The following is a 17,865-nucleotide window of genomic DNA, read 5'->3' on the forward strand; positions in this document are numbered from 1 at the left end:
CAGGATGACTTTACCTATTCAAATAATCAAAATGAATAAGATTCTGGCAACCATAGATCCATTATTCTCACATGCCTATAAAATAATCAGATTAGTTAACAGGAGTAAATCTTAAACCTCTGTACAAAAATCTAGTGAAACAAAGCTAGAATGGATTCAGTTAGGAATGATCATGCTGAAAGAACCTGCACAATTTGTTAGAACAAGTAACATTCTAAGAGGACTTTTAAGATCAGAACAAAGCTGAACTTGCCAAAGGCATTGAACAAAATTTCACATGTTAAGTCTATTAATTCATCTCAAAGTTGTGAGAATTCAGAGAAGATGTGGCAATGAGTAAGAAATTAACAAGACGACACCTCATTATGAAGTACATCAAAGGAAGATGGGCAGTACCTGTGCTATTCGCTGTTAAAATAGTATTTAAAAAACAACTTTGGTTAAATATTTTAAGCGCTAAGTTTACGAATGAAGAGCAAAAATCAACAAAGATAATAGAATGTTAACCTATGTAGTTGAAATACAAGAATGTAGATCAGTCAGTCATGAATATACCTTGAATTCTGGTTACCGTGGCATAACAGCAGCATTCAAACAATGGAGGAAATGTAGAAAAGACCCATGAGGCTGATAACTTGGATGCCTCATTTACTAGGTAAGATTGGGGAAGCTTGGACTATTTGATTAGTTTTGGAAGTAACCTAGAAGTAAGGAAGAAAGAAAATAGTTTTTAAAATATAAATGTGGATTTTTTTTCAAATGACAGAATAAAATCTTCACACATTTAATCTAGTGAAATGCAAATTTAGGACTCATTTTGAAGAATCCACATGTTGAGCAACGCATGTTTTGAGAGTGGTGGATCTAGAATCATTTAAGAATCAATTTGAAGAACTATCATTTGTAATTTATAGTGTGATCTTGCAGTTCGTAGATTAATAAAGGCTATAAATTCAGAGTTATCACAGAAATGATTAAAAAACAGTTTGGAGAAGTGTTTTACCTTTCCATCGAGGCAGTGGCTATCAGTTCAAAGGAAATTTAACAAGCATTGGAAAAGAAATAAAGTAAAAGTGGGGCATTAAGGCAGGGAAATAGAGTAGGTACCTCCTGGCTCAAGAGCCAGTAGTAAAAATACAACATGGGATAGTAGTAGCGTGGAAATGCTACTGGACTAATCCAGAGGATACAGGCTAATGCTGCAGACACATTAGCTCAAGTGCCACAAAGAAAGCCAGATGAATGTAAATTCAATTGAATTATAAATCTGGAATAAAAAGCTGGTCTCAATTATGATCATGAAAGTACTGGATTGTTGTTAAAGTCCATCTGATTCATCGGTGCCCTCCAGGGAAGGAAATTTGCCATTCTTACCTGGTTTAGCCTTGTGTTTCTTCAGACCCACAGCACTGGTTGAATGCTTCTGAAATGGCTTAGTAAGCCATTAGTTACATCAAGCTGCCAAGTCAAGTAACTAAAACTGGATGATGGACTACTGACATCAACTGGAAATGACAAAAGTACGACCAGCTGACTCACCCCTGTAAATCATCCTTACTAATTTCTAGGCACTTGTGGTAAAATTGGGAGAGCTATCTTTGAGATCAGCCATGCAATTGCCTAACAGTCAACTCTATTGGATCATATTTTTCAGCTAATGTCCCAGACACCACCATCACTGTTCCTGGGTATGTCGTGTCCCACTGGCAGTATACACCAACCAGACGTGGTGCCACAGTGTATGTGGCAGGAGGGAGTGGGAATCCTTAACATTAGTCACTATAAAGTCTTATGGCATCAGGTCAAATATGGGTAGGATAACCTCTTTCTGAGCACTACCTACCACCCCTATTTAACTGATGTATCAGTACTCCTCCACTTTGAACAGTACTTGGAAGAAATGCTGAAAGCAAAAACACAGTCTTCAATGTGCAACAACAAGAGTGGTTTGGCAACACTACAGCTGACCAAGCTGATAGATCACCTTCAAGACTCTATTTCCTGACTAGGTCTGTGGCAGGTGGTGAGAGAACCAACAAGGGGAATAAACCTACATGACCGTGTCCTCACCAATTTACCTGCCCAAATGTATCTCTGTCCATGGCAATATTGATACGAGTGATACTATACAGTTTTCACACTGAGGAGATGCTCTAATGATGCAGCTTCTTGATTGCATCATCTGAAACAACAGCATTTGTTTTCACATGTAAGCTGGTGACACCCAGCTCTACCTTACCACCACTTCTCTTGGACTTTTCCACTGTTGTTAAATTGCTGGATTGCTCATCCACCATCACAATAACTCTGTAATCTCCTCTCGCTGTAGAAGCGTTTGAGTTTTCTGAAGTCTTTTGATTTTGGTCTTATGTAAACCCCAGTTTTAAATGCTCCACCATTGGTGATTGCTCCTCTGATGTCTAAGCTGTAAACTCTGTGACACCCTCCCAACACCTCACCCCTTCTACATTGCTTTTCTCCTTTAAGACAGTTCTTAAAGCATACTTTTTTGAGAAAGCTTTAGGTCATCTGATCTAAAATCTCCTTGTGCGTCTCAGCATCTTATTTTATGTTACAATGCTCCTGTGAAGTGACTTGGGTTGTTCCATTATGGTCAAGATGCAACATAAATACCAATTTTTACATTTGTTGTATGACACTGCCACTGTTACAAATGGATGGCATTTAGCAAATCAAAACTGCAAATCCGTAAGAACATTTGGCTATCAGCATTCATGGAGTTGGATTCAGCTACAATTTATCTCCGCAGCCCTTCATACCTCACCCCACCACTGCCTTCAAGCCAAGTCAGACTTGAGTAATTCTGCGACCAATGGATCAGATCAAATTTCTGCCATTCTGCTGCATCCAGTCATGAATGGTGGTGGACAAATATCCCCATCCTCAGTGATGGCGAAATCCAGCATATCAGTGCAAATGACGAGGCTGAAGCATTTGCAACCGTCTTCAGCCAGAAATGAATAATCCACCTCTGCTTTATCCTGATACCCTCAGTATCGTAGATGCCTGTCTTCAGCTAATTTGATTCACTGTATGTGATTTTGAGAAATGTCTGAATGCACTGGATACAACAAAGACTATGACCCTGATATCCTTGACTGTGATACTGAAGGCTTAAACTAGCCACACCCAAGCCAAACCACTGACCTAGTATCACTTCAACATTAGCATTGACCTGACAATGTGGAAAATTGCCCACGTGTGTCATCTGACCAATTAATCTGGCCGATTACTGCTCATCACTCTATACTTAATGATCAGGGTTGTGATGAGTGGTGTCATCAACAATGTTGTCAAGTGGCACTTGCAAAGCAATAACTTGCTCTCCAGTGCATTTGAGTTAAGATAAGGCACTTGGTTAGAGACTTTGTTAGTGTCTTGGTCCAAGGAAGGATAAAAGAGCAGAATTCCACTCATAAGGTGAGAGTGATTTGGCATCAAGGAACTATTTGACAGTGTGTGCCCTAGTAAAGTTGAAGTCATTGAAAGTTAGGAGAAGCTATCCACTGGTTGGAGTCATACCCAGCACAAAGGAAGATGGTTGGAGTTGTTGGAAGCCAATATTTGAGCCCAGGACATCACTGCCAAAGTTCCTCAGGATAATGTCTGTGATTGAGTGATTTTCAGTTACTTCATCTGTGACCTTCCCTCCATGATAAAGCCAGAAGTGAGGACATTTGTTCTTTGTGCAGAATTTGGTTCCATTGGTAAATCTTTGGATACCGAAGCAGTCTGTGCCTGGACAATGTTCAGACTTGGGCTAACAAGCACCAAGCAACATTTGTACCACACAGTGCTAGGCCATGAACATCTCCAACAAGAGAGAATGTTAATATCTCCTTTGGCACTCAGTGGTATTACCATCACTGAATCCCCACCATCAGCTTTCTGGTCATTATCATTGACCAGAAATTGGATCAACCATAAAAGTATTGTGGCTACAAGAGCAGGTCAGAGGCCATGAATTCTATGGTGAGTAACTCATTTCCTCATTCCTCAATGCTTCTGCGCTAGCACAAGGCTCAAATCAGAAGTGTGCTGGAATACTCAGCACTTGCCTGTGTGAGTGCAGCCCCAACAGCACTGTCACCATCCAGGACAAAGCAACCCACTTGATTGGTACCCCATCCACCACTTAAATATTCACTTCCTCCACTACCAGTACACAGTAACAGTAGTGTTGTTTCTTTTTTAATTCCTTCATGGGATGTGGATGTCGCTGGCAAAATGTAGAGATGGCGGAGCTGGACTAGGGTAAGAACAATAAGAAGTCTCTCACACTAGGTTCAAGACCAGCATGTGTTGTCCATCCCTGATTGCCCTTGAATTGAGTTTCTTGGGCATTTCAGAGGGCTGTTAAGAATCAACAATATTGCTGTGGACCTGGAATCACACAGGGCCAGGCAGGGTAAGGATTGCAGATTTGCTTCCCTAAAGGACATTTATGAACAACATGGATTTTTTTTACAACATTGATAACTCTGTGGTCACCATGGGCTAACTTACAATGCCAGATCATTTTTTACAACAAATTAGGATTTGAATCTTTTCCCCCAAAGGATTAGCTCGGTCTCTGGATTACCAGCCCAGTGACTTTACTGCTACACCACAGTCTTCTGCATGGAGGTTGGTTACCAGAAGAGTGCCCCAGGGATCTGTTCTGGGACCCTTGCTGTTTGTAATTTTCATAAATGACCTGGATGAGGAAGTGGAGGGATGGGTTGGTAAGTTTGCCAACGACAAAGGTTGGTGGTGTTGTGGATAGTCTGGAGGGATGTCAGAAGTTGCAGTGAGACATAGATAGGATGCAAGACTGGGCAGAGAAGTGGCAGATGGACTTCAACACGGATAAATGTGTAGTGATCCATTTTGGCAGGTCCAATAGGATGAAGGAGTATAATATCAAGGGTAGGACTCTTAGCAGTGTAGAGGATCAGAAGGACCTTGGGGTCCGGGTCCATAGGCCTCGCAGGTGGAGGATGTGGTCAAGAAGGCATGTGGTGTACTTGCCTTCATTAATCGAGGGATTGAGTTTAGGAGTTGTGAGATAATGCTGCAACTTTATAAGACCCTTGTCAGACCCCACTTGGAGTACTGTGCGCAGTTCTGTTCGCCTCACTACAAGGAGGATGTGGAAGCTATTGAAAGGGTGCTGAGGAGATTTACAAGGATGTTGCCTGGATTGGGTGGCATGCCTTATGAGGATAGGTTGAGGGAGCTCGGTCTTTTCTCCCTGGAGAGACAAAGGATGAGAGATGACCTGATAAAGGTTTATAAGATGTTGAGAGGTATAGATAGGATGGATTCTCAGAGGCTATTTCCCAGGTCTGAAATGGTCGCTACGAGAGGACACAGGTTTAAGGTGCTGGGGAGTAGGTACAGAGGAGATGTTAGGGGTAAGTTTTTCACTCAGAGGGTGGTGGGTGAGTGGAATCGGCTGCCATCAGTGGTGGTGGAGGTGAACTCGTTGGAGTCTTTTAAGAGACTTCTGGATGAGTACATGGGATTTAATGGGATTGAGGGTTATAGATAGGCCTGGTAGGTAGGGATATGATCAGCGCAACTTGTGGGCCAAAGGCCCTGTTTGTGCTGTAGTGTTCTGTGTTCCCTGATGGAGGTTTGGCATTTAAGATGCACTGCAGCAACTCACCAAGGTGCCTTCAAAAGCACCTTCCAAACCCACAACTCTAGCACCGAGCAGTAGGAGCATCACCATCTTAAGAACATAAGAACATAAGAAATAGGAGCAGGAGTAGGCCATCTAGCCCTTCGAGCCTGCCCCGCCATTCAATAAGATCATGGCTGATCTGTCGCGGCTCAGTTCCACATTCCCGCCCTCTCCCCATAACCCTTAATCCCCTCGCTTATCAAAAATCCATCAACCCGCGTCTTAAAAATATTTAGCAAGGCAGCCTCCACCACCTCAACGGGCAGCGAATTCTAGAGATTCACCACCCTTTGAGTGAAGAAGTTCCTCCTCAACTCCGTTCTAAACCGCCCCCCCTTTATCTTGAGGCTGTGCCCCCTAGTCCTACTGCCCTTGCTGAGCGGGAAGAGTCTCTCCACCTCTATCCTATCCATCCCATTCATCATCTTATATGTCTCAATGAGATCTCCCCTCATTCTTCTAAACTCTAATGAGTACAAGCCTAATTTATTCAGCCTCTCCTCACAGCTCAACCCCCTCAACTCCGGTATCAGCCTAGTAAACCTCCTCTGCACTCCCTCCAAGGCCAAAATATCCTTGCGTAAGTACGGCGACCAAAACTGCACACAGTACTCCAGCTGCGGCCTCACCAATGCCCTATACAGCTGCAGCAAGACCTCCCTACTTTTATATTCAATCCCCCTCGCTATGAAGGCCAGCATCCCATTCGCCTTCCTGACCACCTGCTGCACCTGCAAGCTGGGTTTTTGCGACTCATGCACAAGGACCCCGAGGTCCCTCTGCACCATCGCCTGCTGCAGTTTTTCGCCCCGTAAGTAATAGTCCTTCCTACCATTCTTCCTACCAAAGTGGACCACCTCGCACTTGCCAACATTAAATTCCATTTGCCAGTTCCTGGCCCATTCTCCCAGCCTATCTAGATCCTTCTGCAGACTCTCCACATCCTCCGCGCAATTTGCCGTTCCACCAATCTTGGTGTCATCAGCAAATTTCGACACCATGCACTCGGTTCCCTCCTCCAGATCATCTATATAAATGGTAAATAGCTGAGGCCCCAGCACCGATCCCTGGGGCACTCCACTAGTCACCAACCGCCAATCTGAATAGCACCCATTAACCCCCACTCTCTGCCTCCTATTTGACAGCCAATCCTCTATCCACGCTAACACCCTACCCCCAACTCCATGCCCCCTTACCTTCTGCAATAACCTCTTGTGAGGTACCTTGTCAGATGCCTTCTGAAAATCAAGAAAGACCACATCCACCGGCTCTCCTCTATCCACCGCCCTAGACACATCCTCATAGAACTCCAATAAATTTGTCAGACATGTCTTCCCCTTAACGAAACCGTGCTGCGTCTGCTCTATCAAGCAATTCCCCTCAAGATGCCTCGCTATTTCCTCCTTGATGACGGATTCTAACATTTTACCCACAACAGACTTTAAACTAACTGGCCTATAATTCCCTGCCTTTTGCCTGGCACCCTTCTTAAACAACGGCGTAACATTAGCCGCTTTCCAATCTTCCAGCACTTCCCCGGAATCCAGCGAAGTCTGGAAAATAACCACCAAGGCATCCACTATCACCTCCGCCATTTCTTTCAGAACCCTCGGAAGCATTCCATCCGGTCCTGGGGACTTGTCCACAATCAGTCCCTCCAGTCTGTCGAGCACCGCCTCTCTAGTAACAATAATGTCATTGAGACCCTCCAGTCCTACCACCTTTCCATCGCTAACACCCGGCAAATTATTCACGTCTTCCTCCGAGAAGACCGAAACAAAAAAGTTATTCAAGACCTGAGCCATTTCCCCATCCCCTACCACTAAGTCGTCCTCTAAGGGTCCAACGTTCACCCTAGCCAGCCTCTTCCTTTTTATATGTTTATAAAAACTCTTGCTATCCTTTTTTATATTAAGCGCTAGCCCAGCTTCATAGTTTCTCCTACCCTTCTTTATCAACTTCTTTGTCAATCTTTGCTGACATTTAAACCTCTCCCAATCCTCTTCTCGCCCACTACTCTTAGCTACTCTAAACGCCTCCGCTTTTAATTTAAAGTTCCTCTGCAAACCAAGCCACATGCAATCCTGACTTGGAAATATATTATCCTCACTGTTGCTGGATTAAAATCCTGGAACTCCCTCACTAGTGATTTGTTGTACCTACACCACTAGGATTGCAACAACTTAAGTGGCTCACCACTGCCTTCTTGAGGGCAATTGAGGATGAACAATAAATGCTGGCCTTGCACTGCCACTCGCATCCCGTGAAATACCGAAATTAATGGATCTCTGAAATGCCTATGATCTTTATCAGTCTCCCCACAACTAATCCAATGGTCCTCTCTGACTAATCCCATGATTGTTTAAATATTTTTTCAAAATCCATAGTTTTTCAGATTTTCTACATGGACTGTAGCCTGGTTGTTGTAAATCTGTTCATTTTGATTTTAATGCATTGAAAATCAGGCATGAATCTACAGTGGATGGATGGTGCCTCTTGCCATGTTATCCCTTCCTTTCTGTGATTGTGTTTTCTCACCTTCTTACTTAAAACGTTTGGTTCTAAATTTCATTTTAGATTCTTGGATGGTGATGTTGAAAAAAAATTAGATTATTGCTTTACTGGAGTATGTTACTGAGCCAGTATTGAGGATGTTTATTGTGCTTCTAGCCAGCAGTAAACCATCCATGGAAGTGTTCAGCATTGATATTAAGGGCAGAAAATACCTGAGGACATTGATTTAAGGTGAATGACAAAAGAACCAAAAGTGAAATGAGTAGAAAGCTTTTTATGTAACTTGTGGTTAGGCTTGACAGTGCACTGCTTGAGAGTGGCAGAGGTATTCAGTCACAGCTTTCAGAAGGGTATAGGATAATTATCCTAAGAGAAAAACTTGCAGTGCTTTGGGGAAAGGGGAGTTGCTCTTGCAGAGAGCCAGCAAGGATGTGACAGGGCAAACAGTTTCTTCCTTTGCTGTAACCATTGTGATTCTTTACTGCACCCCTCACTATAAATGCAAAATAAATCTGTTTTCCTCTCATCTTGACAAATGCTCAATTCAGCTGCATTCTTATGTAACACTCAACGTGAATATGCCCTATTCAGAATTGTCTAAATATGTCATGTAAAATTTAAACCTCAAACTAGTTCCAGTTTCTTTTGACTGGCTGTATTTGTATGTAGGCCATTCTGCCTTGATAGATAGCTATTCTCAAACACTGTATTACTTCTCTTCAAATATGTACATTAAAACATTTGATCAAAAGCTGGTTAACTTCTTTTTATGAAACAGGAAATCTACATTTTTTAACGTTCTAACAAAAAGCCAGGCTGCCGCTGAAAACTTTCCCTTCTGTACGATTGATCCCAATGAAAGCAGAGTGCCAGTTCCAGATGAGCGGTTTGACTTCCTCTGCCAGTACCACAAACCTGTCAGGTATGTTGATTTACCAGCTCGCGAATTAATACTGCCTTGGAAATTGATTTAATATAGATAGGTGACAAAGCATTTTTATGTTAAAATGATAAGTCTTGAGATTATCAAAATTTAACATGCAACTGCCCTATAGATGTCTAATGCTTAAACCTTTTAACATTTATGTTTGCATCTTAAAGTATTTTCAGTGATTATATTTCACTGGCTTTAAAGCACTTTGAGTCTTCTTGAGGTCATGAAAGGTACCATTATAAATTAATATCAAAATAATTTGCATACTGTTCACTTGAATTGTGTTTTGGCTGTTTTTTAAGCCTCCAGTTGTACCTAAAGGAACTTTGTACCTAACAACATTGATTTTTAGCCATGTTTTGAAAAATTCTAGTGGGTTTTCATCAAGTATGATGTGAGCCTTATTAGCAATCATTATTCTGTTTGGGTAACCTCTTGCATGATATAAAGAACAGTAGCGACAGGAACACGCCCTTTGGCCCATCCAGTCTGCACTGATCATGTTGTCCTATCTAGACCAACCACCTGTATCTCTATTCCCCACCTATTCATGTGTCTATCCAGATAAATCTTAAATGTCGCTAACGTGTCTGCCTCAACCACCTCACTTGGCAGTGCATTCCAGGCCCCCAACCACCCTTTGTGTAAAAAAAATGGTTATAATATAATGCTATCATAGTAGTGTTTTATATGAGATGTTGTCATCCAGTCTCTCCACCTTCTAATTTCTTCTTCTAAGTATTCCTTCATATTCTCCCCCGCCCCCTAAGAGATCAGCAGAGACAGGTTAATTGCTGAATGGCATTTAGCCGTTCAAATTAACTGGCAAAAGGAATAAAAGTAACGTGAGGACAAAATCTTTCACCCAGAGGGTGGTTGGAGTATGGAAGGATTCCTTGAGAAGGTTCGGTTCAATCACAGTATTCAAAGATTTGTTTAAAAATAATTTTAGAATCATCATTGTCATTACTTTTTCAGATTTTTTTTTGCGTTCTTGCAACTTGATAAGCCTAACAAGCCATATTTGCACATGAAATGAGTACTTTGGTTGTAGGAGCACGAAAGGCATTTTGTTCACAATTAAGTCTCACAAGCAATAGGGAAATAGATGACCAGAATAAGTTGATTTTGATATATTGAAGATATTTTGTTTCATTGTGGAGTTCAGTGGCTAATTTTTTTTTAATCAAAGTATTTTGGCCTATCTAATGCAGTGTATATTAGCCATTAATGAGATATGATGAATTGGGAAAATAGATGTGCAAATGTAGTCCGTTTTATGACTGTGTTGCTGCTTGCAGTTACTCCTGCCAGGAGATGATACGTTACAAGCGTCAATCTTGCGCCATTCTCATACATCCACTGTAGCTCACCTGAAACCATTCTGTGACGTCCATTCACTTATGATTAAGTCTTTCTGTTGTCCATTCGAAGAGATCTCTAGATTTTTAACTCTAAGCAAATGGCTGAAGTATAGAGATTTTCTTTTCTGAATGTCCCTTTTTTAGAGGTTTTTTGCTCTTGCAATTTCAAACATCTCTTCATTTGTCTTGATGTCTATGTATGAAAGTTGTAGTCTGGGTCTTAGTAGCCACATTTCAAAACCCTCTATTTTCTTCCACAGATTTTTACTTGTCCAGGTTTCTGAAGCATACAGGAAAATGGTTTAGACATAACATGTATTTTTTTATTATTGTTACAAGTTTGAGTTTTCTTATTAACGCATCCTTCATCATCACACGTTTACTTGTGACTACCTTAATCTTTCTTCTGACTTCAGCATTGCATCATTTGTCCTGAATAACTTGCTCCAGTGTGACACCATCCACTTCAATCTTCATTCTAGCCTTTTCTAATGTAGTCTTTCCAACCACTGTGTCATTATTTTTGTCTTTTTGGATTTCCTACTCAATCCATATTCTAAAATTTTAGATTTTACTTGATCTACTATATTTTCTAGGACCTTTTCTGATTCTTCAGCCTGCTGTGTCTTGTCAGCAAACTGCAGGTTTATGTTCTTGCCTCCAATTTTAAACCCCTGGAAGAATAACACCAAAGTTGCACATGCGATTTCAGTATTCATATTCACGCAGAGTATGAATTTTGTCCTTGGACTTAAAGATATTGGTGATTTAGAGATATTCCACAGTTCAACATCTGGCATTGACTGTCAAGCACTCTGCCCTGAATTGACATTGTGCGTCAGGTCTCTAGCGTACTTGCCACTGTATCAATGTAATTTTTATTCCCATTTTCTACAATAGTTGGTTATATTAGTCAAGATTATAAATTCAAAGTGGCCAACATATAGCAAATTTCTTATCCCGACTCTGTGTTTTCACCACTGGCTCACTTTTGACTTCTCGATTTCTGGATTCCTCTGTTGTTAGGATTGGGCTTCTGTACTGTGTGTACTCATGTTTTAGATTCCCCAACCAGTGGAATGATTTCTCAACGTCTACTCTATTAAGCCCTACAGAACAATGAAATTGTGCCTTGTGCTTCTGAACTCTAGAGAATATAAACCCAGTTTACTCAGTCTCTCATCACAGGGCAACCCCCTCATGCCAGGGACCAATTTGGTGAAGGTTTGCTGTACTGCCTCCAATGCAAGTTATGATCTGGCACTTAGTACGTGCTGTACAAACCAAATCCCAAAGACAAACTTGGCAAGCTAGCACAACTATTTTCTATTTGCATTTTACTGTGAGAAGATATATGTATTGTAATTCGGTGTCACAAAATCTAGTAATATTTTTGGAGCTTTTAAATATTAAATTAAAACATTTATTAAGAACAGAAAACTTGCACAAGATTACATATATGCAATTAAACTTAGTCTTACAGAACATTCCTCCCAAAAGATTCCTAATTGTTAGACTCACCCCATTAGGCAACAGTCCTTATAGATATTTTGTTTATTAAAACATTCCAGTAATGTTATCACAAAGCAAACTCCAATGTTGCTGTAAGGAAGGACATCACAGGACTTCTCTCTCTCTCTCTCCCTCTCTCTCCCCCCCACTTAGCTGTGGAAGTTCAAGATTTTAAAACAAAATCCTGCTTTCTGGAACAACCAGCCACCACTATGGGGTGGTTGAAAGCTACTCATTCCATCTCTTCATAGTTCTGTCCCAGCACAGAGCACCCTGCATCACCCTCAACACCTCACCCAACCTCGTTTTAAATATGCTTTATTTTCTCGTTCATCTTTTCCCATTGACCTTTTCCTTCTTTGAACTTTCTTGTTTTCCTTATGGCCATTGCTTTCAGGTAACATTAAATTTAATAACTTCGCATTATTATCTTTTCCCAGCTGAAAACTTCTGTTTACTATGAAATGCACATAGCATAATCCTGCTTTGCAAAATATCACAGTAGATCCCCAAAATATTTAAAAAGTTTTATTCTCAAAAATATATACTTTCTGAAATTGTGGAGACTCAAACTTACACCGTGCTCCAGATGTGGTCTTACCTAAGCCTTGTACAACTGCAAGGAACACTTATTTGTTTTTGTAATAAAGACCAATTTGTTTTCCTAATTGCTTGTTGCACCTGCATGCTAACTTTTTGCATTACTTGTACAAGTCTCTTCACACTTAACGCAATACGTCAATATGTTTCTCACTTCTAAAAACAATTCTACTGTTTAGTCTTATGACCAAAGTGAATCATTTCACATTTCCCTATATTACATTGACCATATTGTCGCCCAGTCACCTACTCTGTCTATATCTCTTTGCAGGTTCCCTCCTTACACCTTACCTTTCTATAGCTAGTACTATCAGCAAATTTGGGTACATTATTCTCTTCTAAGCTATTAATGTAGATTGTGAATAGCTGAGGCTCAGGCATTGATCTGAGTGACACCACTGTTTACTGCCTGCCAATGTGAAAAAGCCCCATTTATGCCCACACTCTCTTTTTTGATCCTCTATCCATGTAATATATAACCCCATTCCACAAGCCTCGTTTTGCCCATTAACCTTTCTGTGTGGTACCTTTTCAAATTTCTTTTGAAAATCCAGGTATACAACATTTATTGATTCCCCTTTATCTACTCATCTTGTTACATTCTCACAAAAGTCTAATAAATTTGTCAAAGAGGATTTTGGGAAATAAAAAAGAGAATCTTCAGCAATTACTTGCTCCTTTTGGAGTTTCCCAAGGATTAATTTTTGGCTTTTTCTATTATTCATCTATTGCTGTCCACTGGTGACACTATTCAAAGACACACTATCAGATTCCATATATATGTGGGGGAAATCTAGCTCCAATTCTCCACTACTTCTCTGAACATCTCTGGTGTCTCTTGCGCTTTCAGCCTGCATGTTGAACAACCAGTCTTGAATGGGCTGCTGTCTCATTCAGTTGAATAATAGGAGGCCTGAAACTTTTGGCATTGGCCCCCTGTTTCAAACTCTGCTCTCTTGACACTGAATCCCTGGAAATGCATGTGTGACTGGAAAAGTGGTGTAGGAGAGAGAACTTCAGATTTTTAGGACAGTGAGATTAGGTTGGAGTAGGTGAGTCCTGTGCACGCTAGATAGGTTGCACTTGAACATGGCTGAATGAGTATCCTCATGGAGAGATTAACCAGTGTTATGGGGAGGAATTTAATAAGAACATAAGAAATAGGAGCAGGAGTAGGCCATGTAGCCCTTCGAGCCTGCCCCGCCATTCAGTAAGATCATGGCTGATCTGACGTGGCTCAGTTCCACTTTCCCACCTTCTTCCCATAACCCTTAATCCCCTTGCCAACTAAAAACCTATCTACCCGCGTCTTAAATATATTTAGCGAGGCAGCCTCCACCACTTCACGGGCAGAGAATCCCCCCCCCAACCCACTGTCCTTTCTGAGCGGAAAGAGTCTCTCCACCTCTATCCTATCCATCCCGTTCATCATCTTATACGTCTCAATGAGATCTCCCCTCATTCTTCTAAACTCTTAACGAGTACAAGCCTAGTTTATTCAGCCCCGCCTCATAGCTCAACCCCCTCAACTCCGGTATCAGCCTAGTGAGCCTCCTCTGCATTCCCTCCAAGGCCAAAATATCCTTGCGTAAGTGCGGCGACCAAAACTGCACACAGTACTCCAGCTGCAGCCTCACCAGTGCCCTGTACAGTTGCAGCAAGACCTTCCTACTTTTATATTCAATCCCCCTCACTATGAAGGCCAGCATCCCATTAGCCTTCCTGACCACCTGCTGCACCTGCAGGCTGGGTTTTTGTGACTCATGCACAAGGACCCTGAGGTCCCTCTGCACCGTAGCATGCTGCAGTTTCTCGCCATGTAAGTAGTAGTCCTTCCTACCATTATTCCTACCAAAGTGGACAACTTCACACTTGCCAACATTAAATTCCATTTGCCAGTTCCTGGCCCATTCGCCCAGCCTATCTAGATCCCTCTGCAGACTTTCCACACCCTCCGCACAATTTGCTGTTCCACCAATCTTGGTGTCATCAGCAAATTTCGACACCATACGCTCGGTTCCCTCCTCCAGATCATCTATATAAATGGTAAATAGCTGAGGCCCCAGCACCAATCCCTGGGGCATTCCAGTAGTCACCAACCACCAATCTGAATAGCACCCATTGACCCCCACTCTCTGCCTCCTGTTTGACAGCCAATCCCCTATCCACGCTAACACCCTACCCCCAACTCCATGCCCCCTAACCTTCTGTAACAACCTCTTGTGCAGCACCTTATCAAATGCCTTCTGAAAATCAAGAAACGCCACATCCACCGGTTCTCCTTTATCCACCGCACTAGACACACCCTCATAGAATTCCAATAAATTCGTCAGACATGACTTCCCCTTAATGAAACCGTGCTGCGTCTGCTCTATCAAACAATTCTCCTCAAGATGCCTCGCTATTTTCCCCTTGATTACGGATTCAAGCATTTTACCTACAACAGACGTTAAACTAACCAGCCTATAATTCCCTGCCTTTTGCCTGCTACCCTTCTTAAACAACGGCGTAACATTAGCCATTTTCCAGTCTTCCGGCACTTCCCAGGAATCCAGCGAGGTTTGGAAAATAATCACCAAGGCATCCACTATCACCTCCGCCATTTCTTTCAGAACCCTTGGATGCATTCCATCTGGTCCTGGGGACTTGTCCACAGTCAGTCCCTCCAGTCTGTCAAGCACTGCCTCTCTAGTAACAATAATGTCATTCAGGCCCTCCACTCCTACCATCTTTCCATCGCTAACACTCGGCAAACTATTCACGTCCTCCTCCATGAAGACCGAAGCAAAAAAGTTATTCAAGGCCTGAGCCATTTCCTCATCCCCCACCACTAAGTCCCCCCTCTCATCCTCTAAGGGTCCAACGTTCACCCTAGCCAGCCTCTTCCTTTTTATATATTTATAAAAACTCTTACTGTCCTTTTTTATATTTAGCACTAGCCCAGCTTCATAGTTTATCCTTCCTTTCTTTATCAACTTCTTCGTCAATCTTTGTTGATATTTAAACCTCTCCCAATCCTCTTCTCGCCCACTACTCTTAGCCACTCTAAACACGTCCGCTTTTAATTTAATACTCTCCTTTACCTCCTTTGTTATCCACAGCTGATTATCTCTCCTCCTATGATCCTTTTTAACCATCGGAGTAAATTTCTGCTGAGCGCCAAGAAAGATCTCCTTAAAGATCGTCCACTGTTCTTCAGCAGACCTACCTTCCAATGTGCTCCCCCAATCAACATTCGCCAATTCCTCTCTCATCCTATCGTGCTCCCCTCTGTTCAAACAAAGGACACAGGTCCGGGAACCCGCTTTCTCCTCCTCCATCTGCATCAGAAACTCCACCGTACAATGATCACTCTTCCCAAGAGGATCCTTCGCCACAAGGTCCCTAGTTCTACCTGCCTCATTACATAACACCAGATCCAAGATAGCTTGCTCCCTCGTCGGCTCCAAACTAATTTAAACTAATTTGGGACATGGATCAGAACATGAAAAGCAGAGGAAATGGGTGGAGTGCCTAACAAAATAGGAGATAAACACCAAATGAATAAAGAAAAGCGTAAAAACATTAGATACAAAAACAGACACCAGCAAGGTGTCAGAGAACAAATTTCTGAGAAAGCCAAAATAATAGCGCAGTATGGGGGACTTATTGCCCTGTAATAGACTAGAAGAAGGAGCAGTGTATACGTAGGTCAAGGACAGTGAAAATTTCTAAAATGTGCACAGGAGAGTTTTCTTAATCGATATTTCTCTCCAGTGTAGCAGTGTTGGATCTGGTCCTACAGGGAATGACATAAATCAAGTGAAATGTGTTTCAGTGGAAAAACAAAGTATACTGGCTATAAATGTACCATAATACACGCCTGTCAATATATTTAATGAGTTTGCAAATTTTACATACTAGATACTTTCCTGAAACCATGTTGTTTTGGAAACCTGAGGCTATCACAAGATCAGCGCCAGTCTAGGTACTTTGACACTTCCAGTGAAGCACTTGTCACAATGTTCCAGATCCAGACCATGTTTAAGGCATTTGATGCATTTGCATTCTTTTATTCTGCTTCCCAGTAACAGAGCACATGTTCTAAAGTTGCTTTGATGAATCAGTGAATTGTTTGATTCTCCTCCCCACTCTATTTTGAACAGCTCATTACCAGCTGAAGCAGGGCTTGTTAGCCTGTATCAAGGAACTCTGCAATTTTGCCAAGTTAAGCCACTGATAGAAACAACTTAGTGCAGGGTGTGTTGAGAATGTGGAACTTGATAACGCATGCAGTTATTGGTGCATTTAAGGGAAAGCTGGAATCTGAACACTGGAAAGAATTGTTGGACTCAATGGCCCATTATATGCACTGAAACTTAATGTAATGTCATTAGGTTTAAAGGTAGTGATGTGTTATGATCTTGGACTTGACCTCTAAGTTTTTAGTAAGAAATGCTTGGGGACCAATATTGTTTAAAGTAGACACAAGTTTGAGATTCAAGACACCTGCTCAGAAACTAAAACCACAAGCTTCTGTGGATTTTGAGCAAACAGAAGTTGAACGGTATGAGGTCAGAAAGATAAAATCATTTACAATATCTATCCTTTGCTCTAACATTCAGGGTAAATATGAGGTGTATGTAAATTAACAGGAAAGCTGTGGTCAAACACGTGACAGTGCCTAATAAATGGCAGATGCAACCAAGATCAGTTGTGGACAGCTGAACCATCCGGATTTCAATAAACACCAAGTCAACTGATCTCTTTGAAACTCTGGCTCTCTCATTAGAGATTCTTGTCTTCATTTCTGAAGGTCTCACCTGGGAATTCACTGTAAAAGTTGCTTCAACTCAGATGGTCTCAGTTGCATCAGCTCTTCAGCTGAGCAGAACACAACGATTCCAAAGGAATACCTTTACTGTAGCAGAGTCACCAACCTTCTGCTGCCCTCTCCGATTGCCAGGGCTTCTCTTGAGCCCTTGCCACTTAGTCTGCCAGTCTCCTGTCTGGGCCACCTCTTTTGGGACCATTCCGTGTCTCCTCTCTGTTTGTGACTTTTCTCTGTCCTCTTTCCCTATCCCATGCTTGGGACTCTCGTATTCAACAGTGCTCTGCTCCTGGTTACATGAACCAGATTTTTGAGCTGTTTTCCTTTTCCTGCAGGCATTCTGGGTCCACCCTTGGGCCAAATAACTCAAAATGCTGAACTGCGCATGTGCAACCCACTCAGTTTGCACAGGTGTGGAAACACTGAAGTTTGGTGGTACTTA

The 17,865-nt window shown here is 41.9% G+C and overlaps 1 protein-coding gene across 1 annotated transcript in view; it reads left to right on the plus strand.

Moving 5' to 3' along the window:
- Positions 1-17,865, plus strand: part of ola1 (Obg-like ATPase 1) — a 184,144-nt gene that overhangs the window by 20,001 nt on the left and 146,278 nt on the right. Inside the window, exon 3 of the mRNA XM_080198972.1 lies at positions 8,982-9,125. Within this exon, the coding sequence (XP_080055098.1) occupies positions 8,982-9,125 (144 nt within the window). The remainder of the gene's footprint in view (positions 1-8,981; positions 9,126-17,865) is intronic.

This window comes from Carcharhinus amblyrhynchos, chromosome 11 (assembly GCF_965287045.1).
Source record: "Carcharhinus amblyrhynchos chromosome 11, sCarAmb.v2.hapA, whole genome shotgun sequence".
Lineage (NCBI taxonomy): Eukaryota > Metazoa > Chordata > Chondrichthyes > Carcharhiniformes > Carcharhinidae > Carcharhinus > Carcharhinus amblyrhynchos.